Source organism: Saccharomyces cerevisiae, chromosome XVI (assembly GCF_000146045.2).
Source record: "Saccharomyces cerevisiae S288C chromosome XVI, complete sequence".
Lineage (NCBI taxonomy): Eukaryota > Fungi > Ascomycota > Saccharomycetes > Saccharomycetales > Saccharomycetaceae > Saccharomyces > Saccharomyces cerevisiae.
This window is the reverse complement of record NC_001148.4, coordinates 861,175-883,704: the sequence shown is the minus strand read 5'-3', so window position 1 is coordinate 883,704 and position 22,530 is coordinate 861,175. Positions and strand designations below refer to the sequence as shown.

The 22,530-nt window shown below is 37.3% G+C and overlaps 11 protein-coding genes and 1 non-coding gene across 12 annotated transcripts, besides 3 other annotated features; 6 read left to right on the top strand and 6 right to left on the bottom strand.

The window, feature by feature from the left end:
• Nucleotides 1-109: 109 nt before the first annotated feature.
• On the bottom strand, nt 110-466 carry YPR170W-B (uncharacterized protein; the record flags this gene model as incomplete). The annotated part of the gene is made up of 2 exons (NM_001184525.1): nt 110-218; nt 318-466. 2 exons carry the CDS (start codon nt 464-466, stop codon nt 110-112), a joined length of 258 nt encoding a protein of 85 aa, NP_001106949.1.
• Nucleotides 467-1,874: 1,408 nt separating this feature from the next.
• Nucleotides 1,875-2,218: a long terminal repeat (Ty4 LTR).
• Nucleotides 2,219-2,596: 378 nt separating this feature from the next.
• Nucleotides 2,597-2,844: an origin of replication (ARS1630; Autonomously Replicating Sequence).
• Nucleotides 2,845-2,978: 134 nt separating this feature from the next.
• Nucleotides 2,979-3,319: a long terminal repeat (Ty3 LTR).
• Nucleotides 3,320-3,335: 16 nt separating this feature from the next.
• On the top strand, nt 3,336-3,409 carry YNCP0024C. The gene has a single exon. It is a non-coding gene; the product is annotated as a tRNA-Ile (tRNA).
• Nucleotides 3,410-3,536: 127 nt separating this feature from the next.
• On the bottom strand, nt 3,537-5,015 carry JIP5 (Jip5p; the record flags this gene model as incomplete). The annotated part of the gene is made up of 1 exon (NM_001184266.1): nt 3,537-5,015. One exon carries the CDS (start codon nt 5,013-5,015, stop codon nt 3,537-3,539), a length of 1,479 nt encoding a protein of 492 aa, NP_015495.2.
• A 140-nt stretch (nt 5,016-5,155) lies between these two features.
• On the bottom strand, nt 5,156-5,629 carry NUT2 (mediator complex subunit NUT2; the record flags this gene model as incomplete). Its single annotated transcript, NM_001184265.1, has 1 exon — nt 5,156-5,629. The coding sequence occupies one exon, from the start codon at nt 5,627-5,629 to the stop codon at nt 5,156-5,158; it is 474 nt and encodes a 157-aa protein (NP_015494.1).
• Nucleotides 5,630-6,072: 443 nt separating this feature from the next.
• Nucleotides 6,073-6,858, top strand: MET16 (phosphoadenylyl-sulfate reductase (thioredoxin); the record flags this gene model as incomplete). Its single annotated transcript, NM_001184264.1, has 1 exon — nt 6,073-6,858. One exon carries the CDS (start codon nt 6,073-6,075, stop codon nt 6,856-6,858), a length of 786 nt encoding a protein of 261 aa, NP_015493.1.
• A 217-nt stretch (nt 6,859-7,075) lies between these two features.
• Nucleotides 7,076-7,423, top strand: MRP2 (mitochondrial 37S ribosomal protein MRP2; the record flags this gene model as incomplete). Its single annotated transcript, NM_001184263.1, has 1 exon — nt 7,076-7,423. One exon carries the CDS (start codon nt 7,076-7,078, stop codon nt 7,421-7,423), a length of 348 nt encoding a protein of 115 aa, NP_015492.1.
• A 284-nt stretch (nt 7,424-7,707) lies between these two features.
• Nucleotides 7,708-8,337, bottom strand: RHO1 (Rho family GTPase RHO1; the record flags this gene model as incomplete). The annotated part of the gene is made up of 1 exon (NM_001184262.1): nt 7,708-8,337. The coding sequence occupies one exon, from the start codon at nt 8,335-8,337 to the stop codon at nt 7,708-7,710; it is 630 nt and encodes a 209-aa protein (NP_015491.1).
• A 441-nt stretch (nt 8,338-8,778) lies between these two features.
• Nucleotides 8,779-13,002, bottom strand: MMS1 (Mms1p; the record flags this gene model as incomplete). The annotated part of the gene is made up of 1 exon (NM_001184261.1): nt 8,779-13,002. One exon carries the CDS (start codon nt 13,000-13,002, stop codon nt 8,779-8,781), a length of 4,224 nt encoding a protein of 1,407 aa, NP_015490.1.
• Nucleotides 13,003-13,749: 747 nt separating this feature from the next.
• Nucleotides 13,750-15,060, top strand: TIF3 (Tif3p; the record flags this gene model as incomplete). Its single annotated transcript, NM_001184260.1, has 1 exon — nt 13,750-15,060. One exon carries the CDS (start codon nt 13,750-13,752, stop codon nt 15,058-15,060), a length of 1,311 nt encoding a protein of 436 aa, NP_015489.1.
• A 340-nt stretch (nt 15,061-15,400) lies between these two features.
• ORC4 (origin recognition complex subunit 4) lies at nt 15,401-16,990 on the top strand (the record flags this gene model as incomplete). Its single annotated transcript, NM_001184259.1, has 1 exon — nt 15,401-16,990. The coding sequence occupies one exon, from the start codon at nt 15,401-15,403 to the stop codon at nt 16,988-16,990; it is 1,590 nt and encodes a 529-aa protein (NP_015488.1).
• Nucleotides 16,991-17,282: 292 nt separating this feature from the next.
• SGV1 (cyclin-dependent serine/threonine protein kinase SGV1) lies at nt 17,283-19,256 on the top strand (the record flags this gene model as incomplete). The annotated part of the gene is made up of 1 exon (NM_001184258.1): nt 17,283-19,256. The coding sequence occupies one exon, from the start codon at nt 17,283-17,285 to the stop codon at nt 19,254-19,256; it is 1,974 nt and encodes a 657-aa protein (NP_015487.1).
• A 434-nt stretch (nt 19,257-19,690) lies between these two features.
• On the bottom strand, nt 19,691-22,399 carry GPH1 (glycogen phosphorylase; the record flags this gene model as incomplete). Its single annotated transcript, NM_001184257.1, has 1 exon — nt 19,691-22,399. The coding sequence occupies one exon, from the start codon at nt 22,397-22,399 to the stop codon at nt 19,691-19,693; it is 2,709 nt and encodes a 902-aa protein (NP_015486.1).
• Between the last annotated feature and the right edge of the window lie 131 nt (nt 22,400-22,530).

Here is a 22,530-nt window from a genome sequence, read left to right as displayed (position 1 = left end):
TGTCGAAAAGTGTAATAAAAAAGAATGTCACATGGAACGAGGTTACGATAAGTATATAGAACAGTTGGACGATATTAATGCATTTGGTATTATCCTATTGGCTTCAAGACTAACGCAACTCGATCGAAGGTTTTCTTCTGGCTAGGTAAACTTGGAACCCACAGAATACGAAAAACACGAGGTATACCAAGGCAGCCAAATAAACAGTATGTGCAACACTATAAACAATAGGGTTAAAATATAATTGTTAGTAAGGAGGAGAGATATAAGAGATGGTAAATGGGTAACGGCGAAATAAATAAGAAAATATAACATACGCAGGTCCATCTTCAGGATCGTTTATTGATCCTACAAAGGATTCATGGTTTGTGTTGAAGAGATGAGCAATGACGGAAAGAATTACTACACCAAATGCCGATAGGACGGTACAACACCATGCCTTACCAGTGGATACAACGGGTCTCATTTTTTTTGCGGTGTTTGCTTCTAGCTTTGTCCTTTATCGTAGAGGTTCTTGCTTTGAAAGCTACCTATTCTTTTCTTTTCCCTTAAGCTATTTTTCAAATAATAGAAAAAAGAGTCGCGTGCAAAGCGATAAGCAATTTTTTTCAGTCTTTAAAAAAAATGATCCTGAACAGCAGCATCTTTATTATGCAGCGTTGATGCAGTTTCTAACTCAATTAGTTGAATCACCTACGCTCTTCTGTGTTTGCACTCAGTAGTATTGTGGTGTTCTTTTCGATATTCTCAGATACCGTTTATTGTGCGCCATACCGATGGATGCAGAAATATCATTTAAATAGTTAAGCCAGGAAGTGGCTGAGACATATTATCAATATTTCGGCACGTAAAGCTAGGCGGCTTTACTGAACATCAGCACCTTGAATTTCATGTTGCCTTGTATGTACAAACTAAACCCTTACTCAGTAATAAAAACTAAAATGTGTCTTCTAGTTATGAATGCTCTTAGTATAACTCTCATGAAGCAGTCAAGTCACTTTCATGTATTTTATAATACGAGGCGAATGTCTAGGCTAAGTTAAAAAACTAGATATAGAAACCATTCCCGAAATATCATATAATTATAATATCCTGGACACTTTACTTATCTAGCGTATGTTATTACTCGATAAGTGCTAAAGGAGGTGCACGCATTATGGAGACCACTACGATACGATAGCTGCGTTGTTGTTGAAGGGGTTTCTTAAGGTTGTTTTCGTTGAAGGTAAATATTGGTCGTTTTTGTGCAGCATATTGTCCTCTAGATGCAAACTCTGCAGGTCCATTTGCAGTAAAGTGAGTTGCCTCTCGAAGAATCATTAATTTCGTATAACCGTCACTATTAAAGTCAGAAAATAAATTCTGTCGTAGACAATGTTACCATAATGTTCTTGTCCATTTTGCATACACTTTAAATATTCATTTGATTTCTCAGGGTTCATGATCATAATAAATTGCGCATTCGCAAGGCGGTAGTATTATAATGGGGTCCATCATTCTGTAGCAAGAAGTTACAGTACGCTGTTCAAGCGTTAAACAAGATAAGTAATCTCGAATGAAACATTCATATTTCGCATGAGCCAACATACAGTTGCTGAGTAATCTTCATTGCGCTTATTTATCGGCATTGAGATTGTAAAGGAAGTAAAACGCATTTTTGCAGATCTGTTCTCTTATGTATTTTTAATCGTCCTTGTATGGAAGTATCAAAGGGGACGTTCTTCACCTCCTTGGAATGTGTTCCACTATCCTGTACATGTGAAATGTATAAAAGCCAAAATTGACCTTGTCATTACCAATGAATGCTGTTTTTGCAGAAATAACGAGATATCTGCAATAAAAGCAAAAGTAAGTTTGATAGCAAGAGGTTGTTGTGTTGAAATGAGTGGTAATGAATCGTAATATGAGTTGCTATGGTAACAATTTAAATGCACCCATTGTATATGTTTTAGTGTGAAGGTACCTATTGCAAAAGGAAACGTTAAAAGAGTAGCTCAGACAGTGCTGAAGCAGAGATAAGGTTATATTAATTGAGCATGATACGTTTGTTATACGAGTTGCTACATTAAGTGTTATGGTAATTACCAGACGCATTGTTATATTGATCATAATTAATGTTGAACCAATCGGCGTATATTTTATGCCCCTCTTATACGATTATATTAAGATCCATATTCAACCTTCATTAATACTGCCTTTTTGCCATTAATTATCAATATTTTAGAATATATCTCTCCAATACAGCGTTACCAATATGGTATGCCGAGTCTTGGGTTGCCAAACTAAGAGGCCATGGAATATATTTGAATGTTTGTGATTTGGCTTCATTGTAACATGTAAGTGAACATCAAAAGAGTAGGCATTAAAAGATGGGACGTCAGCACTGTACTTGTTTTTGCGACTAGATTGTAAATCATTCTTTATTTAATCTCTTTCTTTAACTACTGCTTAAAGTATAATTTGGTCCGTAGTTTAATAACTATACTAAGCGTAACAATGCATACTGACATTATAAGCCTGAACATTACGAGTTTAAGTTGTATGTAGGCGTTCTGTAAGAGGTTACTGCGTAAATTATCAACGAATGCATTGGTGTATTTGCGAAAGCTACTTCTTTTAACAAGTATTTACATAAGAATAATGGTGATCTGCTCAACTGATTTGGTGATAACTCTAACTTTTTTAGCAACAATTTAAAAGATAATTCGAACATATATAACAGTAGGAAGAATTTGTGTACGTCAAATTAAGATAATTTAGCATTACCAAAGTTATTAACCTAAACATAAAATATATATGAGACACATGTGGAAATCGTATGAAACAACTGTTATGAAACTGACAAGAATGAATATATAGAGTAAGCTCCGCTTGTAAAGAGGAATCACTTAAGTGTATAAATGTCTCGACGATTACTTTAGATCCAAGATTGATGATTGATATTACTCTGTAATACTTAAGCTCTTTTAATAGCTCACTGTTGTATTACGGGCTCGAGTAATACCGGAGTGTCTTGACAATCCTAATATAAACAGTCTTAGGGAAGTAACCAGTTGTCAAAACTGTTTATCAGCTTGATTCACGGGATGTTACTTATCCTATATATTATATAAAATATGAATCATACTAAATGGTGGAAGCGCGGAAACTCGGATCTAAACTAATTGTTCAGGCATTTATACGTTTGAGTTGTTCAGCTAGGGGAGGCCGGGTTTTACCTCATGTTGTTCGTTTTGTTATAAAGTTGTTTCATATGTGTTTTATGAACGTTTAGGATGAAGTATTGTCATACTGACGTATCCCATTTTGAGATACAACATCTTTAACAATATAATGGTCTCTTGGCCCAGTTGGTTAAGGCACCGTGCTAATAACGCGGGGATCAGCGGTTCGATCCCGCTAGAGACCATTTCTTTTCTCTTTCTTTTTCTCGAAAGAGACAGTTCAACTTATTTTTTTTGGGAGCACTAGGTTAATAATCCTATTTATTTCTGAATATAAATGATATATGTTTTTCTTAGTAAAAAAGAAATAATCTATAAATCATCAAACTTCTTGATCCCATGCTCATACAGGTCCTTTTTTTTGTTGTTCTCCTTCATTATTTTTCTTTTTTTGACAGATTTTGAGTTGGATTCTTTTTCCTCTTGATGATCTTCCTTGAGGTCCTTATCTAATTCGTCTAATAGCTCTTCCTTTGAGAGCCCGACAAGCGTCGTTTCATCATCAGAACTAGTGTCATCACTTAGATCCTCATCAGAGTGGGAGAGGGGTTCGTCGCTATCGGACTCTACCGATGCATTTTCCTCTACATCATCACTCGATAATTCCCATATCTTGATGTTTTCCAAACCACCAGAAACAACACGGTATTCAAAATCTAGATCAACAAAACTGACTTCATCCAATTCACTGTGGTTTCTTATCTCGACGACTTTTCCCAATTTGGCATTTACTTTATAAATGTTACCATTGGAACAACCACACCATACACAGTTATCATCTTGTAAAGTAGGAACAATGCAATCGATACTTTCATCTTTGCTAATTTTAATACGGCTCATTTGATCTTCCAAATCATTCTTATTCGGTTTCCAGACGGTAACAATACCCTCGCCCATCCCACACAAAAGGGTATCTGCTACTTCGGGATCGACGAAACAACCACAAAGAACTTCGTCCTCCTGATCATCGCTGATCAAAATTTTACCATCCTCGTTTCCAGCTACGTTCGGTTTGGCATCTTTGTCGCGAACGTCAAAATAAGCTAACGTTGTCTGGCCCAAAGAAATGAATTTATATGCAGATCTTTTATCAAAGTGGAAAATATCGTTGATAGAGTCGCCAAAATGTATCGAACGAATGGAATTTGATAATGCCAAGTTTTCCGAGTTTATTACGTGTATATTACCGGATTCATCGCCTATTAAAATGAATGGGTGAGTTTGAGAGGCGCATAATTTCGTAAATTTATCATTTTTTTTCTCTTCAGAATTAAACAGTGAGCTTAAGTTTACCTTTTTGACGACTTTGCCGGTCATAGTATTGGCCTTTTTTAAAACATTATCCGATCCAACAGAAAAAATATTGTCACCTTTAGAATCAAAGCACATGGCACGGACACTACCTTTATGTCTTTTAGTCTTCCAAAGTGTTTTTACGCCCAAGTCTTCATCTTTTCCTGTTTGCTTTTGTTGCTGTTGTTCTTCAATATCAACAAATTTCAAATCTCCAGTTTCTAGGTCTATATCTAATCTAATCCAAGGGCATACACCTTTCTTTGCATCCTTGCCTGTAGTTGCAGTGTCAATTCTACGTCTACGATCTAGGTGCGATTGCAACTTAGCGGGGTCATAACGATGGCACACAATATGTCCTGTACCAAAGCCAGTTATTATAATGGGCAGTTCAGGATGTAAAAGAGACTGGAAAATGGGAGCTTTTAATGATAGTAATTCTAGAATGGGCAGGTTTGTTGAATCGACAACATCTGTTTTTTTTTTGCTCTTTGCCATAGCTGATGCGTGGATTGTTTCTAATTTCCCAGCTGCTTCCTCTTCCAATTGTGGCGATGATGCCATGATTTCTATGTTAAAATTTTTCTAACCATGAAATTTTTTTTTTCTAGCGAGAAAAAAAATCAGAAAAATTACTATTAGTGAGTATTGGAGACATTGTCAATGGGAGATGTTCTCTTTATAATATCTTCAACAGGTTCTTTCAACTCTGGAAATTCATCCACAATCTTGTCAGCAAGTGAATCTCTTAATTGCTTCAATCCATGCATCTTGCCTCTTTGATATTGGTTGGATCTTCTTATGGCTTCCACGAACTCTCTTGTGTAAATATCTGGATTTCTACCGTCCTCAATGTATTGAACAACTTCCAAGGGAATGTCCACCTTAGACAAGCTGGATTGAGGATCGTTGCTTCTCACGTTCAGCTTGTACAAGCGATCCACATTTCTTTGCAAGTTGGTGATCATTCCCTTGGTGGCTTCTGGAGTACCAGGAAAATCATATATCGAGACACCTAATTCAACGAAGGACTCAATAATCGAAGCCACTTGGTCTTGAGTAGTGGCCAGTTCTTGCTGCAATTGTTCATTGTTAGTGCTGTTTCCATTCATCTTATCGGTTTATTTTTCTATATATTTGCCTCTTTCTCAAACAGGAGTTAGTAGTTAAAAGTACGAAGTTCTTGTTCTTTAATGCGCGCTGACAAAAGAATTGGATAAAAGAGAATGGTGGGGGGACAAGAAGGAAATTTGTCCTAGTTTAACATGAATGGCATCTTGTTACCGGGTGGACATCACCTATTGATTCTAAATATCTTTACGGTTTATCATACTGTTCTTTATTCCGTCGTTATTCTTTTTATTTTTATCATCATTTCACGTGGCTAGTAAAAGAAAAGCCACAACATGACTCAGCAAATCTCGACAAAGTAAAAGCTCATAGAGATAGTATTATATTGATATAAAAAAAGTATACTGTACTGTTTGTAACCTTTTCAATGCTTTAAGATCAAAACTAAGGCCAGCAAAGGTATCAACCCATAGCAACTCATAAAATGAAGACCTATCATTTGAATAATGATATAATTGTCACACAAGAACAGTTGGATCATTGGAATGAACAACTAATCAAGCTGGAAACGCCACAGGAGATTATTGCATGGTCTATCGTAACGTTTCCTCACCTTTTCCAAACCACTGCATTTGGTTTGACTGGCTTGGTTACTATCGATATGTTGTCAAAGCTATCTGAAAAATACTACATGCCAGAACTATTATTTATAGACACTTTGCACCATTTCCCACAAACTTTAACACTAAAAAACGAGATTGAGAAAAAATACTACCAGCCTAAAAATCAAACCATTCACGTATATAAGCCGGATGGATGTGAATCGGAGGCAGATTTTGCCTCGAAATACGGGGATTTCTTATGGGAGAAAGATGATGACAAGTACGATTATCTGGCCAAAGTGGAACCTGCACATCGTGCCTACAAAGAGCTACATATAAGTGCTGTGTTTACTGGTAGAAGAAAATCACAAGGTTCTGCCCGCTCCCAACTGTCGATTATTGAAATAGACGAACTTAATGGAATCTTAAAAATAAATCCATTGATCAATTGGACGTTCGAGCAGGTTAAACAGTATATAGATGCAAACAATGTACCATACAACGAACTTTTGGACCTTGGATATAGATCCATTGGTGATTACCATTCCACACAACCCGTCAAGGAAGGTGAAGATGAGAGAGCAGGAAGATGGAAGGGCAAGGCCAAGACCGAGTGTGGAATTCATGAAGCCAGCCGATTCGCGCAATTTTTAAAGCAAGATGCCTAGATAGATAGAGTACGATATATAACCATATGTATGTGACTAATTATTTATTCCTTAATAACACCAATGATTACAACTTTCTAAAGCTGGCGGAGAATTCGCGCTGTACGAGAAAAGAGCGAAAACAGAGGAATATTCAAACTAAGAACCAAACTGCGATAAAGAGGATTGAAAGGAAAAACGAAAGAAAAGGTAAACTGACAAATATATACATTAACCGATGGGTAATTTCAGATTTCCTATAAAAACCAAGCTACCACCAGGGTTTATCAATGCTCGCATACTTAGGGATAACTTCAAAAGACAACAATTTAAAGAGAATGAAATCCTTGTTAAATCTTTGAAATTCATCGCTAGAAATATGAACCTTCCAACAAAACTGAGGTTGGAGGCTCAGTTAAAACTAAATGCATTGCCAAACTACATGAGATCTACGCAGATCAAAAATAGGTGCGTGGACTCTGGACATGCAAGATTTGTTCTAAGTGATTTTAGGTTGTGTAGGTATCAATTTAGAGAAAACGCTCTGAAGGGTAATTTGCCAGGTGTTAAGAAGGGTATTTGGTAAAAAATTTTATCGCGAAAGTATATATATATATATATATAGGATACGCACTTGTAAATAAATACATGATAATTTTTATTCTTCTTTAATAGATGATAATACTTACTGAGCAATACACTTATATGTAGAGAAGAATAAGATTATACACATACTGGGAGAAAAACAAGTAGCTATAGTTAGAGCTAAAATAACAAAAAAAGGCATACGTACATACAATGAGAAAAGGAATGGGATTGAAAAAGGGCAGTATCTGCCACTAAGTTAACGACTGAGAGATCGAGACACTCCTATAACAAGACACACTTCTTCTTCTTCTTTTCAGTAGTGTTCTTCTTAGCTTTACCATTCGTTTTAGATTTACCCATCAATGAAGCTCTAGTGGCGGCCTCAAACACTTCTCTGACACCATAACCAGTCTTGGCCGAACATTCGTAGTATCCGGTTGCGCCAATCTGGTCTGCTACAGATTGTCCCTCCTGTGATGTAACGGGTTGTTGACCTTCTTGTCTTAATTGTTCAATGGTTTGTGGGTCGTTTCTCAAATCCACTTTACAACCAACAAGAATAATTGGCACACCTTGACAGAAATGTAATACTTCGGCAATCCATTTTTCTTGTACATTCTCTAAAGAATCTGGAAGATCGATAGAGAAACAAATTAATACGACATTGGAGTCTGGGTATGACAATGGTCTTAGTCTATCATAATCTTCTTGACCAGCGGTATCCCATAGCGCTAGCTCTACACGACGCCCATCAACTTCAACATCTGCTACATAGTTTTCAAAGACAGTTGGTACGTAGACTTCTGGAAATTGGCCCTTGGAAAAGACGATTAATAAACATGTCTTACCACAGGCACCATCACCAACGATTACCAGCTTTCTTCTGATACTGTTACCAACTTGTTGTGACATCTTTCTAGTATAATTTTTAAAGTTCTATGATTTTCTATTAGTGCAACAATAAACCTCTAACAGCGATTCTTTTGTTTTATTAATTTTGTTCCTTTTTTGAGTTTTGTAACTTTAAGTTTGGGTTGTTCCAAAAATGTTTTTGCAATACTCAGAGGAATGATCGATGGTCGAAACGATATTAAAGACGAATTCCTGCTGGTAAAATAAATATATACGATTAGGATAAAGAAGTATTTGTATCAACTACTAAAACATGTAGTACCCAATACAAATCAAACAAAAATTGTATAATCTGTTTATTTTTTTTTCTGAGGCGAAGCAAATTGGAAACAACAAGAATTCTTGTATCTTTTTTTAGCCCCTTGTCACGCTGCACGACGCGTAGCACATTGATCGAGAATCACGATTTTATCAGCGACAATGTTATTGGAAATGAGGGAATTATACTGTGTTCTTGCAGTTATCGCTAAGGTTCCATAACCCAACCTCACAGATGAGGTCAGATTTAACTATTGACCTTCTTGAAACCAAATAGCCAGAATTCCATCTTGGTTCGTATTCGTCCTGGCAAGGCAACCTGTCCTTGCCGAATTTGTGAATTGTTTGATCTGCCATTAGCACATATAAAGTTTGTACTGCGGGATCGTAACTAATATCTTGAATAGGCTTGTCCAATGCTACCGCATTATAGGGAGATAGTCTTTTAGTTCTCATTGCAGTGCTTCCTAATATAGAACTTATATCCTCAAAATAACGGGATGATACATGATCCTCATATACTATAGTGGCGGCTCGGCGTAGTGAAGGTTTTGGTGTAGAAGAGTGGTTTCGCCAAAAGAGTAGTAAATTTCTACGCTGCCTTAGGGCAACCTCTGCTTCGTCATTCTCCGACCGTATGCCTTCGCTGTAACGATTTACGTGCCTCTCACCATGTAAAACATCATACAAAGCCATAGTGCCAAATTGAAATCCTTCAGGAAAGTCAACCTCGAATATGTCGTCGACTCTCCCATTCCCATATTCATCTGGTAGGCTGCCTGTTTCGTTATTAAGCCCAACTTTGATGGTGGGTAAAGAGTAAAAAATTAATCTTGAATCTAAATCGTTCCTATTTCCACAGTAAGCGGCAACAACAAAGCAGCATTCATTTAATGGTATTATCTTTTGAACTTTTGAATCAGGATACATTTCCAAGGGATACACCCTTCTCGATTCGTCAGATGATGAAGAGAAATCCTTAATCAAGTAGAGCTTTTCGCCCATATTTGTGGTAGCAATGATATTATCGCCTACTACAGTAAACGTCTTAACTGTACTCCAACTCTTAAATGTAAACCGGGTTTCCAAAGTGAGCCGCAAAGTCGTATTATTTCTCTCCTCCTGGTCAATGCAATGTTTTGTGACTTTCAACTTGTTAAAGGACATTTCGTTATCGGTGCCCATAACTTTATAATCCAGAAAGAATATTTCACCTCTGGGAGTAATGACCAAATGATTGAGGAGTCTTGAATTGTCAAGTTTATACGAATCTATTATTTGATTGGAAATTTTGTTTTTTGCAGCAGTTAATAAAACTAGTTTTAATGAGCTAGTAAAAGAGATCAATAATACAGTTTTCTTTTCTAAAGGATTGTCCTCTGTTGCTATTGGTAATTCCTTTATTTCTAGGATTTCTTCAGAATCATCCTTAAGAAGTTGAGAATCTAAACCAACTGCCTTACCATCTGATAGTCTAATACACTCCCATTCCCTCAAGTCCTGATTCAATACCAGCATTCGATTTATTTTGTCTAGATATAAAAATTTCTTATTTTTGCTTCTTGTAGATTTTAATAAGAAATTTCCATTATTTGATGTTAGGTATGATAGTTCGAGGATTCTTAAGCCATCAGAGTAGAGTATGAATAATTGGTTGTTTTCTATGTCCGGACAGACTTCAAGAATTGAATTGTTATTACCTAGGTGCGGTAATTTTAGCTTGTAAAAATCCAATTCTCTACTGTCGTGAATTGGCGTTAAATTGATGACAAAAATTTCAAATGCACTAAATGCCAAACATTGATTCACACCAAAGCTTCTAAATTTAATATCTTTCCCTTGAAAATTAACTCTGCTTGTACATCTGGATCCTTTTTTGAAGCAGTTGTTCTGTAAAGTGTGCACCTCAAAATATGATTCATAATCGAGAGAGCAAAAATAAGGGCCGTTTATTAACGCCTGCTGAACACTCAAAATATACACATCAGAAAAATCAAGTGAATCACTAATCCAGTCAGAAAAGGGTGTACGAATGACACAGTCTGGTAAAAGGATCCAAATGTCATACTTGGTTGGATCATCTGTAGACTCTTTGATTTGAAAATTGACACTCGTGACAGTTCCTAACTGCTTGAAGAACTTGCTCATGCCTTTGCTGCTGCTTAAGTTTGAAACTAAGGCGCCAGACTCATCAACAGCGTCTATATTTTCAATATAAGAGACACAGCCAAGCCCAGCATTCCAAACTATTAAAATACCATCATTGTATGTAACGTTTTCGAATTCCCAACCTGGAGAAATCTTACGCAACTCTTTGTCCCCACCAATGGGATCGATGTATATCGTATCCCTAGTTACTTGAATCAAGTTATTTTTCGTAAAATTTAGAAGGATAGTTTCGTTTTCAGTATCACATAGTAAATCTTCTATATTTATCAGTCCTTGAACGGGATCATCATTATCGATTGTCGTTGTCATAGTTAAATCTAATAAAAATATTCTGTTGTTAGAAACAGCGTCGGTCGCAAAAATTAACGAACTTTCGGTATTTGACTGGTTTATTCCAAGTCTCTGTAACAGAGCAATATCAAGGTTCTTACATTTCCATATCCTAAGATGTCTAAAAATTTGAAATTGCTTTAAGTGGATAAGTTGATGAGTTTTCCTGAGTTTATAATCAATGCAAGGTTGAGTTATTGCATTTGGTGAGGTAAGCCAAACTTGAGAATTTCTCGTGTCATTGATGTTAGAGCCTGTGTGTGTGTTATAAAATTTAGAAGACGTAAATGCTAAAATTTGAGAGTTCTCCTCTGTGGAACTATCAATTGTGTGCTTGAAGGTGATATTTTTCAAAGGCTTAATAACGTCTTTTTTATCTAAACATCTCAAATCTTCTAGAGATAATGTTAGCTCTAATGTTCTACTAAAACTTATGACCACCAGTACATAACTTGAGGATCTGGAGTCTAAATTTATCGGATTTGAAGGTAGTGGTGAAATGGATTTCAATCCTTTGAACCTAGTTAGCTCGTAAAATTTTAAATTACCATTTACTATTGTCGATCGTTCGGTGACGCAAAAACAAATATTTCCTGTCGAGGAGGATATTATGGTACAATATTGGAATTTTTTAAATGTATGTGGGTGTAGTTCTTGTAATTTTAATAACAATAAAGGAGCTGGAAAAAATGACTTGATTCCCTTGAGAGCCTTCAATTGGAATGAGTGGAATTCAGTCTCTCCTGACATAATTTGATTTGCAGAAACTAAAGAGAACTTTAGGGGTGTTTCGACTAAACATGCATTTAGTCCAATGGGTATTGTCATATTAGTCTTCTCACCATCAAATACTGTCAATTGATATACCTCTTTTTTCTTTATTTCGTTGTTGTTCCATTCTATGACAAAGTAGACTATCCTTTCATATCTTATGGCTGTTATAAATATAATGAAATAGGGATCTAAATCAGTGTAATTTGTTGGGAAAAAGGATCCGTTCATAATCACGGAATCGGTCAATGTTAAATTGTTTACTAATTGAAAAGTAAATGGTAAATGGAATTCAAAAAATTTGCAAATGCCTAGTTCCTTATGTATAAGAACAAACTGCTTCTCGTTTTGGTGCTTGATTATGTTCCACTGACCTTTTTGTCCCAGGTTCCAATATTGTAGCAAATATGTCTCTTTACCGTCATCAAGCGGTAAAATAGACAATAAGTGACCACTTGGTTGAGTGAGTAATATTAAAATTGCAACGTTGTTGGGTTTTATAGCTATGCTGCCAGATATGCCAGACTGTATGTATGTTATTGAAGTGCTACCTGTTTGAAAGATTCCATTGTTGGATACTATTAAACTGAAATGCTTTTGTTGGATTTCTTCCAGCGCCTGCAATTCAATTTTTGGTTCTTTAACATTACCGCTGTCACTGCTCATTTCTATGTCATCCAATGCTTCTATATCTGAATCATCTAAGGTTTCTGGGTTTTTATCAATGTCAAAAAGACTACCTATTAGTGTGTTATACTTTTGAGGGAAGCCGTCTGACAGTTCAGAACGTTCTTGCAAAATGTATTTTAATACTGGTTTAAAATTTATCGGACTTGAGATTGGATAACAAAATTGAGGCATTTGACCAATATTCGAATCGTGATATCTGAGCATCATCATTGATGGTTCTAGCTTTGGCCCTACACAAGGTCTCACCCAAGTTTCATCCTCGGTATTTTGATAAAAAAGCTCAGGTTCATTCCACTCACGTGTGGTGCTTGAATCAATTAATAAATTGGGGGAAACTCGGAATGACTTATGATTCAACCAATCTTGCAGCTCAAGTTTGCCAAAATCCGACGGGCGACGAATATAATGTTCATACCTGTCTAAACCATGAGTTCGCAAACCTAGCATACCTAATTGACACCGTACTACTTTAATTAGACCCAGAAACGAAACGGAATGTGAAGCGATTTCTTCTCTTCTTCCAATTCTTTTGCAGAGCCCATCTCTGGCAAAGGGCCATTTGTTGGAAATCACTCTAACATGGCTTCTGTTTCCCGATAATATGCGGGTAATGCCTCGCACTTCCTTTGGTTTTGAATTTATGCTATTCTCTTTCTTTGCACATCTAACTTGAAGTGATTAGTACCAGATTGAGCTCAGCTTCTCAAAATTATTTCGAACATATCAATTTAGTTTGTAAGTCATAAAAATCGATATTTTTTGCTTTTTCCTTTTTTCCTAAATCTTCTTGACTGCTTGCAATCTTTGTATCTTCATCTTTCCTTTCTCATGTTTCCAAATTTAGCCTGTATATTCATAGAGACTTCTTAAAGTAAATTTTGGCAGGATAATAGGGTACTGAAATCTATGTTGCTTTTTATATCCTGGCGCTACTTAGCCGCCCAACCTTTTTGTCTTCTTGTCTTTTTTTCTTTTTGGCTTTATTTCTCATCAGATCACGCACCACGGAATGAAAATTTTTTTGCGGAAATCAGCATCGCTAAAGAAAAGCAGAAATAGAAGCAGAAGAGATAGATATAACTACAGAGTTAGAGAAGATCAGTAGACCAATAAGCGGGATTATCATAAAACTCGAGTTTATATTAGCTTTCATCTGTCTTTAGGAAAATAATACCATAATAAAAAGGACACATCATGGCTCCACCAAAGAAAACCGTAAAGAAGATGGACCTTACGTCATTTTTAAATGATGACACCTTTGGTTCATCTTGGGCTGAAGAAGATGTCGATTTGAATAAGATCACAATTCCTATTGAAACCGCTAATGCAAACACTATTCCATTGTCCGAATTGGCTCATGCTAAAAACAACAGCAATAACACGCGTTCAGGCGGCTTTGGTGGCAGTTTTGGAGGTAGATCTAGATTAGACCCTGCTTTGGGGGGCGGTTCTTCCGATAGAAGAGAGGAATACCCTGTTCCAGATGCTCCACCATATAGGGCTGTCATAAACAACATTCCATGGGATATTACCCCAGAGGGTGTTCAAGCCTGGGTTGAAGATGGTTTAGTTAAGCCTGAAGCGGTTGAAGAAGTTGTTTTGCCAAAGAATCTAAGAGACCCAACAAGATTAAAGGGTAATGCTTTCGTTACTTTGAAAGAAAGAGCAGATTTGGTCGCCGTTCTGAAGTTCAACGGTACTAAATTGAATGAGAGAACTGTTTACGTTTCTGTTGCGGCTCCAAGAAGAGGGGGAGGTGCAGATGTTGATTGGAGTAGTGCTAGAGGCTCCAATTTCCAAGGTGATGGAAGAGAAGATGCACCAGATCTTGATTGGGGTGCCGCTAGAGGTTCTAACTTCAGAGGTCCAAGAAGAGAAAGAGAAGAAGTTGATATTGACTGGACTGCTGCAAGAGGTTCCAATTTCCAAGGCTCTTCCAGACCACCAAGAAGAGAAAGAGAAGAAGTTGATATCGACTGGAGCGCTGCAAGAGGCTCCAATTTCCAAGGCTCTTCCAGACCACCAAGAAGAGAAAGAGAAGAGCCAGATATTGACTGGAGTGCAGCTAGAGGCTCTAACTTTCAAAGCTCCTCGAGGCCACCAAGAAGAGAAAGAGAAGAGCCAGATATTGACTGGAGTGCAGCCAGAGGTTCCAACTTCCAAAGCTCCTCAAGACCACCAAGAAGAGAAAGAGAAAAGGAAGAACCAGCTTTGGATTGGGGTGCTGCCAGAGGTGCTCAGTTTGGTAAGCCTCAACAAACCAAAAATACCTACAAGGATAGGTCTCTAACTAACAAAAAGACTACTGATGAGCAACCAAAAATCCAGAAGTCTGTTTATGATGTTTTACGTACTGAAGATGATGATGAAGATGAAGAGGCTGAAAAGCAAAATGGAGACGCAAAAGAAAACAAAGTTGATGCGGCAGTTGAAAAGCTACAGGATAAAACTGCTCAATTGACTGTTGAAGATGGTGACAATTGGGAAGTTGTTGGTAAGAAATAGAGTGTTGTATGATGATAAAATGTACATTTGTATTTACTGTTTGCTTTTTTTCTTTCTTGTTTTTCTACTCTCCTTTCTACCAGGTATTCTAACTCTATTATATAATTAAAAAAAAAATAACCATATATTTTGTATTAAGTTTCATACATGTGTTCAAGTGTATTTTTGGATTTATCATTTTTCTATGTGAGGTAAGTTTTTGAATGTCCCATTTTCCTTTCGTTTTTGGAAAGTTCTAAGAAAAAGCATTAACAATTAAAAAAAAAAAAAAAATCTAAATAATACTGATAGAAATATCAAATATAAACTACTAATATCGGTAATATTCAAAAGAAGAAGCATGACTATAAGCGAAGCTCGTCTATCACCGCAAGTCAATCTTCTCCCAATAAAGAGGCACTCAAACGAAGAGGTAGAGGAGACTGCAGCGATTCTAAAAAAGCGTACTATAGATAATGAAAAGTGTAAAGACAGCGACCCTGGTTTTGGTTCCCTTCAAAGAAGGTTACTGCAGCAACTTTATGGCACACTTCCTACGGACGAAAAGATAATCTTCACATATTTACAAGATTGTCAACAAGAGATCGATAGAATCATTAAACAATCCATTATTCAGAAAGAGAGTCATTCAGTAATTCTCGTGGGGCCCAGACAAAGTTACAAAACATACTTATTAGACTATGAACTGTCTTTGTTGCAACAATCTTATAAAGAGCAGTTTATAACTATCAGGTTGAATGGGTTTATTCACTCCGAACAAACAGCTATTAACGGTATAGCAACTCAATTGGAACAGCAGTTGCAGAAAATTCATGGCAGTGAAGAAAAAATTGACGATACTTCATTAGAGACTATTAGCAGTGGTTCTTTGACAGAAGTGTTTGAGAAAATTCTTTTACTCTTAGATTCGACCACGAAGACAAGAAATGAAGATAGTGGTGAGGTTGACAGAGAGAGTATAACAAAGATAACAGTTGTTTTTATATTCGATGAAATTGATACATTTGCTGGGCCTGTGAGGCAAACTTTATTATACAATCTTTTTGACATGGTAGAACATTCTCGGGTACCTGTTTGCATTTTTGGCTGCACAACGAAATTAAATATCTTGGAATATTTAGAAAAGAGGGTAAAGAGTAGATTTTCTCAAAGAGTGATTTATATGCCGCAAATACAGAATCTAGACGATATGGTTGACGCCGTCAGAAATTTACTTACAGTTCGCTCTGAAATCTCCCCCTGGGTTTCACAATGGAATGAAACGTTGGAAAAAGAACTATCCGACCCTCGATCGAATTTGAATAGACATATTAGGATGAATTTCGAAACCTTTAGGTCATTACCTACATTGAAAAATAGCATAATTCCATTAGTAGCGACATCCAAAAATTTTGGTTCACTCTGCACTGCCATAAAATCGTGTTCTTTTCTTGACATATACAATAAGAACCAACTATCTAATAATTTAACAGGAAGGCTCCAATCTTTATCCGATTTAGAGTTAGCCATTTTGATCTCAGCCGCTAGGGTTGCCTTAAGGGCGAAAGACGGATCTTTTAATTTTAATTTAGCTTATGCAGAGTATGAAAAGATGATTAAAGCTATCAACTCCAGAATTCCCACCGTGGCTCCTACTACAAATGTGGGAACAGGTCAAAGTACTTTTTCTATCGACAATACTATCAAACTATGGTTGAAAAAGGACGTCAAGAACGTTTGGGAAAATTTAGTGCAACTGGATTTTTTTACCGAGAAATCAGCCGTTGGTTTGAGAGATAATGCGACCGCAGCATTTTACGCTAGCAATTATCAATTTCAGGGCACCATGATCCCGTTTGACTTGAGAAGTTACCAGATGCAGATCATTCTTCAGGAATTAAGAAGAATTATCCCCAAATCTAATATGTACTACTCCTGGACACAACTGTGAATCTTGGGAACAATATACAGACATTTTATTGGCGGTAGCAACTCTGATATTCCACTGTTCAGCTTTCCTAATAAGTAAGTTCAAGATTATGTGGTCATCGCGTCGAACGGAAATACACCCATACACCAAACCTCTGTGAATTTGAAAAATTCACATATGCATTTAATAGAGCATAGGCAATGTAGAGAGAGAAATTAACAATGGTGAAAAGAAATATTACCAAACACCAGCAAAAGAAATTGTATAGTATTAGCAGTACATTCGTGGTCAAGCAGAATAACAGTAAAATAATATGAGTGATAATGGTTCCCCCGCGGTTCTTCCAAAAACCGAATTTAATAAATACAAAATCGGCAAAGTGAAGAGTACACCAGCCATCCAGCGAGATGCGAAGACTAACTTAACATACATCAAACTAAGAAAAAGAAGTAGTGAGAAAGTTTACGGGTGTACAGTTTTCCAGAATCATTATCGTGAGGATGAAAAATTAGGACAAGGAACATTTGGTGAGGTTTATAAGGGAATTCATTTAGAGACTCAAAGACAAGTGGCAATGAAAAAAATTATAGTTAGCGTTGAAAAAGATCTGTTTCCTATAACTGCACAACGAGAAATTACTATTTTAAAGCGTTTAAACCACAAAAATATTATTAAACTAATCGAAATGGTGTATGACCATTCACCGGATATTACAAATGCGGCATCCAGCAACCTACATAAGTCATTCTACATGATCCTGCCGTATATGGTAGCAGATCTGTCGGGCGTTTTGCATAATCCGAGAATCAACTTAGAGATGTGCGATATAAAGAATATGATGCTACAAATATTAGAAGGCCTAAATTATATTCATTGTGCAAAATTCATGCATAGGGATATAAAGACAGCAAATATTTTGATTGACCACAACGGTGTTTTAAAGCTTGCTGATTTTGGTTTAGCAAGATTATATTATGGCTGTCCTCCAAACTTAAAGTATCCTGGTGGTGCAGGTTCCGGCGCCAAATATACATCAGTAGTCGTAACGAGATGGTATAGAGCACCTGAGTTGGTGCTTGGTGATAAACAGTATACAACAGCTGTTGATATATGGGGTGTCGGATGCGTTTTCGCAGAATTTTTTGAGAAAAAACCTATTTTACAGGGAAAAACGGATATTGATCAGGGACATGTTATTTTCAAACTACTTGGTACACCGACAGAAGAAGATTGGGCCGTGGCTAGATATTTGCCAGGTGCTGAACTAACAACAACTAATTACAAGCCAACGTTGAGGGAAAGATTTGGTAAATATCTAAGTGAAACAGGTCTAGATTTTTTAGGACAGTTGTTAGCGTTAGATCCTTACAAGAGGTTGACCGCTATGTCTGCTAAACACCATCCTTGGTTTAAAGAGGACCCTTTACCATCAGAGAAGATAACATTACCGACGGAAGAAAGTCATGAAGCTGATATTAAGAGGTACAAGGAAGAAATGCACCAATCATTGTCCCAAAGAGTACCTACTGCGCCAAGAGGTCATATAGTTGAAAAGGGTGAATCACCTGTCGTGAAAAATCTTGGGGCGATCCCAAGAGGCCCCAAGAAAGATGACGCAAGTTTTTTGCCTCCATCAAAGAACGTATTGGCTAAGCCGCCTCCTTCGAAAATAAGAGAACTACATCAAAATCCTAGACCGTATCATGTGAACAGCGGATATGCTAAAACTGCGATTCCACCGCCAGCAGCCCCTGCAGGAGTTAATAGATACGGACCCAACAATAGTTCCAGAAATAATCGCTTCAGCGGCAACAGCACTGCACCCAACAACAGCAGGAATCCCGTAAATCGATTTCATCCTGAGACAAATGTCAGCTCTAAATATAATAAAGTACCTTTGCCATTGGGGCCTCAGTCAAGATACCAGGGTAATTCAAATGAGTCCCGGTACAAAAACTCGCCAAATGACTCTAGATATCATAACCCTAGGTACGTGAACAAGCCGGAAACCAACTTCAATAGGCAACCACAGAAATATAGTCGCCAAGAATCCAATGCGCCAATCAATAAAAATTATAATCCTTCAAACGGTTCTCGCAATATGGCTGGTGATCATCATCAAGGCTCGAGACCTTCTCATCCACAATTCCCAATCTCGCCCTCACAGGGGCAGCATCAGCTTACGAGTAAACCAATAGAGAAAAAAAATGGAAGCTTTAAGGATGAAAGAGCGAAACCAGATGAGTCTAAGGAGTTCCAAAATAGTGATATTGCAGATCTATATTAGGTTATACTATTCTCTCTTCCTTTCTGGCCTCGTGGCTAATTACGGAAAGTTGTATACTGACTACTATGTAATCTATCACGTTTTGTCACTGTCTCGCTCTTTTCAAACAATCCATAAAATCGAAACTATTGTCAAAACGTCAGTACATCCTACCTGATAGGGACTGTACCAATGTCAACGTTCGAGTAAGTGATAATAAGGACCGCCTTACCCACCTTCAGGACACTCGGTTTTACACAAGCGTTATCCTGCGCGGATTTTCAATATGAAAACAACTAAGTTTTCCTGTAACATCATATATACCATTTAAAAGAGTGCCAAAAAACCGATAACGATTATTTTAAAGGCGTTTTATATAAGAGAAGAAGTAAAGAGAAAAAAGCGCTTACTAGAAATGGGGAGAAGGGTGCCAAAGAGATAAAAAAAACTCCCAGCTAAGTCACTGGTTCAACGTTCCAAATGGTATCGGAGTATTCCTCGATACAACGATCACTGCTAAAGAAGCCGACGTTTGCAACGCTCAGGACACTCTTTTTTAACCATTCTGACCTTTGATTGTGGAACTCCTGGTCCACTAATTCATGGGTGGCCAGATAGGATTCAAAGTCATCACTGACCAGGTAATAATCGCCGTGGTACTTAATACTGTCGACTAAAGGTTTGAATTCATTTGGATTTTCTGGAGAAAATTGTCCACTTTCAATGTAGGATAAAACAGAATCCAAACTAGATGGTAAATCTTGTGGATGGTATTGATGGTTGTATCTCAATTCTTCGACATTTTCACTTAGGTTACCAAACAAGAAGACATTATCTTCACCAATTTCCCTTGTGATTTCCACATTGGCACCATCAACAGTACCAATAATCAAACCACCGTTCATAACAAACTTCATATTAGAAGTACCAGACGCTTCAGTACCAGCAGTAGAAATATGCTCACTCAAGTCACTTGCTGGAATAATGATTTCAGCCTTAGAAACATTATAATCAGCAACAAAGACAACCTTCAACAAATGCTCAATTGACTCGTCGTTATTAACAATGTCAGCAACACAGTTGATCAATTTTATGATCAGCTTAGCCATGTAGTAACCAGGAGCACTCTTACCACCAAAGATTGAAACCTTGCGTGGATATTTCTTGGCAACTTCTTCGATCGAAGCACCGTTCTTCAGCATATTCTTCATTGCCAGGTAACGGTATATAATACCAAAGACGTTTAGCTGTTGACGCTTATATTCATGAATACGTTTAACTTGCATATCAAACAAGGTGTCGTCCAAATACTCTCTGTTAATGATGTCTACTCCATCATTTTCCTTTTTGATTAAATCTACTAATCTGATCTTATTATTAAGCTTGACTTGGTTCCATTTTTTCAAAAACTCCTTATCTTCAACATATTTTCCCAACTGGGTCAGTTTGGCCATGTCCAACAAATACTCCTCTGTTGGATCGTTAAGGGTTTCACTGATCAGTTTAGCCAATGAAGGGTTAGCTTGCTTCAACCATCTCCTTGGTGTGATACCGTTAGTGACATTGACAAACTTTGATGGACCATAGAACTTGACAAAATCTTTAAATATGGTCGTTTTGATTAATTCAGAGTGCAATTCAGCAACACCATTAACCTTGTGTGAACCAACAATAGCCAAAAAGGCCATTCTGATCTGTCTTTCTGGAGAGTTTTCTTCGATGATGGATATACGAGACAAAAGATCAACATCCTTGGGGAATTTTTTGGCCACATCTTGCAAGAAGAACCAGTTGATATCATATATAATTTCCAAATGTCTGGGTAGCAAATGGCCAAAGAGGCCGACGGGCCATTTTTCCAGGGCCTCTTGCATAACAGTGTGGTTAGTATAAGCAAAAGTCTTGGTCACGATGTCCCAAGCCTCGTGCCAATCTAGTTTTTCTAGATCGACCAAAACTCTCTGTAATTCAACGATGGCTAAAGTTGGATGAGTATCATTCAACTGAATAGCCACTTGGTCAGGAAATTCAGTCCATGGCCTCTTGGATTTTTTGAATCTTCTTAAGATGTCGTGTAAGGATGCAGCACACCAGAAGTACTGCTGTTTCAACCTCAACTCCTTACCTTGAGCAAAGTTATCGTTTGGATACAACACAGCGGTTATAGACTCTGCGCGTTGTTGCTGAGCCACAGAGTTTTTATAGTCACCATTATTGAATTTTGCAAAATCAAATTCTGTTGTTGGCCTTGCTTGCCATAGTCTTAAGTTATTTACATTGGAAGTCTTGAAACCCGGAACTGGGAAATCATACGCGACAGCAAGAACTCTTTCCCCACCGATCCATTGTGACGCACTCAGTGTAGTTTTACCGCCTTCTGGTCTATCAACATAACCATAAAAGGTGACAGGAATTTGCACTTCGTTACGTTCAATTTCCCATGGATTACCAGAATTTAACCAGTAATCTGGAGTTTCCACCTGGTAACCGTCAATAATCTTTTGAGCAAAGATACCATACTCATAACGTAGACCATAACCCCAGGCAGGGATGCCTTCCGTTGCCATTGAGTCGACGAAGCAAGCTGCAAGACGACCTAGACCACCATTACCTAAACCTGCGTCCGGTTCTTGGTCCAAGACATCCTCTAACTTGAAACCTAAATCATCCAAAGCCCCTTTAATCATTTCTCTTGGTTTTCCCTTTGAGGCAGCAGGGTCTTCCGGATCTTCAATCTTCATATTAATCAGGGCATTATCCAAAGCCCTACCCATCAAAAACTCCAAAGACAAATAGTAAACTCTCTTTGGGTCTCTTGTGGTGAATTTCTGCTGAGTTTTGTTCCAGTCAATGACCAAATTGTCACGAATACTCATCGAAGCAGCTTCATAAGCAGCCATGTCATCACAATTATATAGGGAACGTGCTAATGTAGTTTCCACATGGTCAATGAATCTATCTTGAAAATCTTCTGCCTTGTTAAATTTTTTGACTTGATGCTTATTCCATAACGCTCTTGACTTTAAAGGAATCATCGTGTCAATTGACTTGATTTCTTGGGGAAGAAACCCCGTAAGTCTCCTTGTAAGCCTTGGGATTTGGTGTGGAGAAGTAGGTTCTTCGGTTATCATATCATTGGTAGTACTAGTACTAGCTGGCGGCATTGTTCAAAATTAAATTAAGTTGAAAGCTGCTTTACTGAAATTGTAATGTAGAGAAGTCAAAAAAGATCCAATTGTTTTTCTTTTGGATATTTTTAGTAATCGTTACCTTCTCAATCTGTGCTTACTTTATA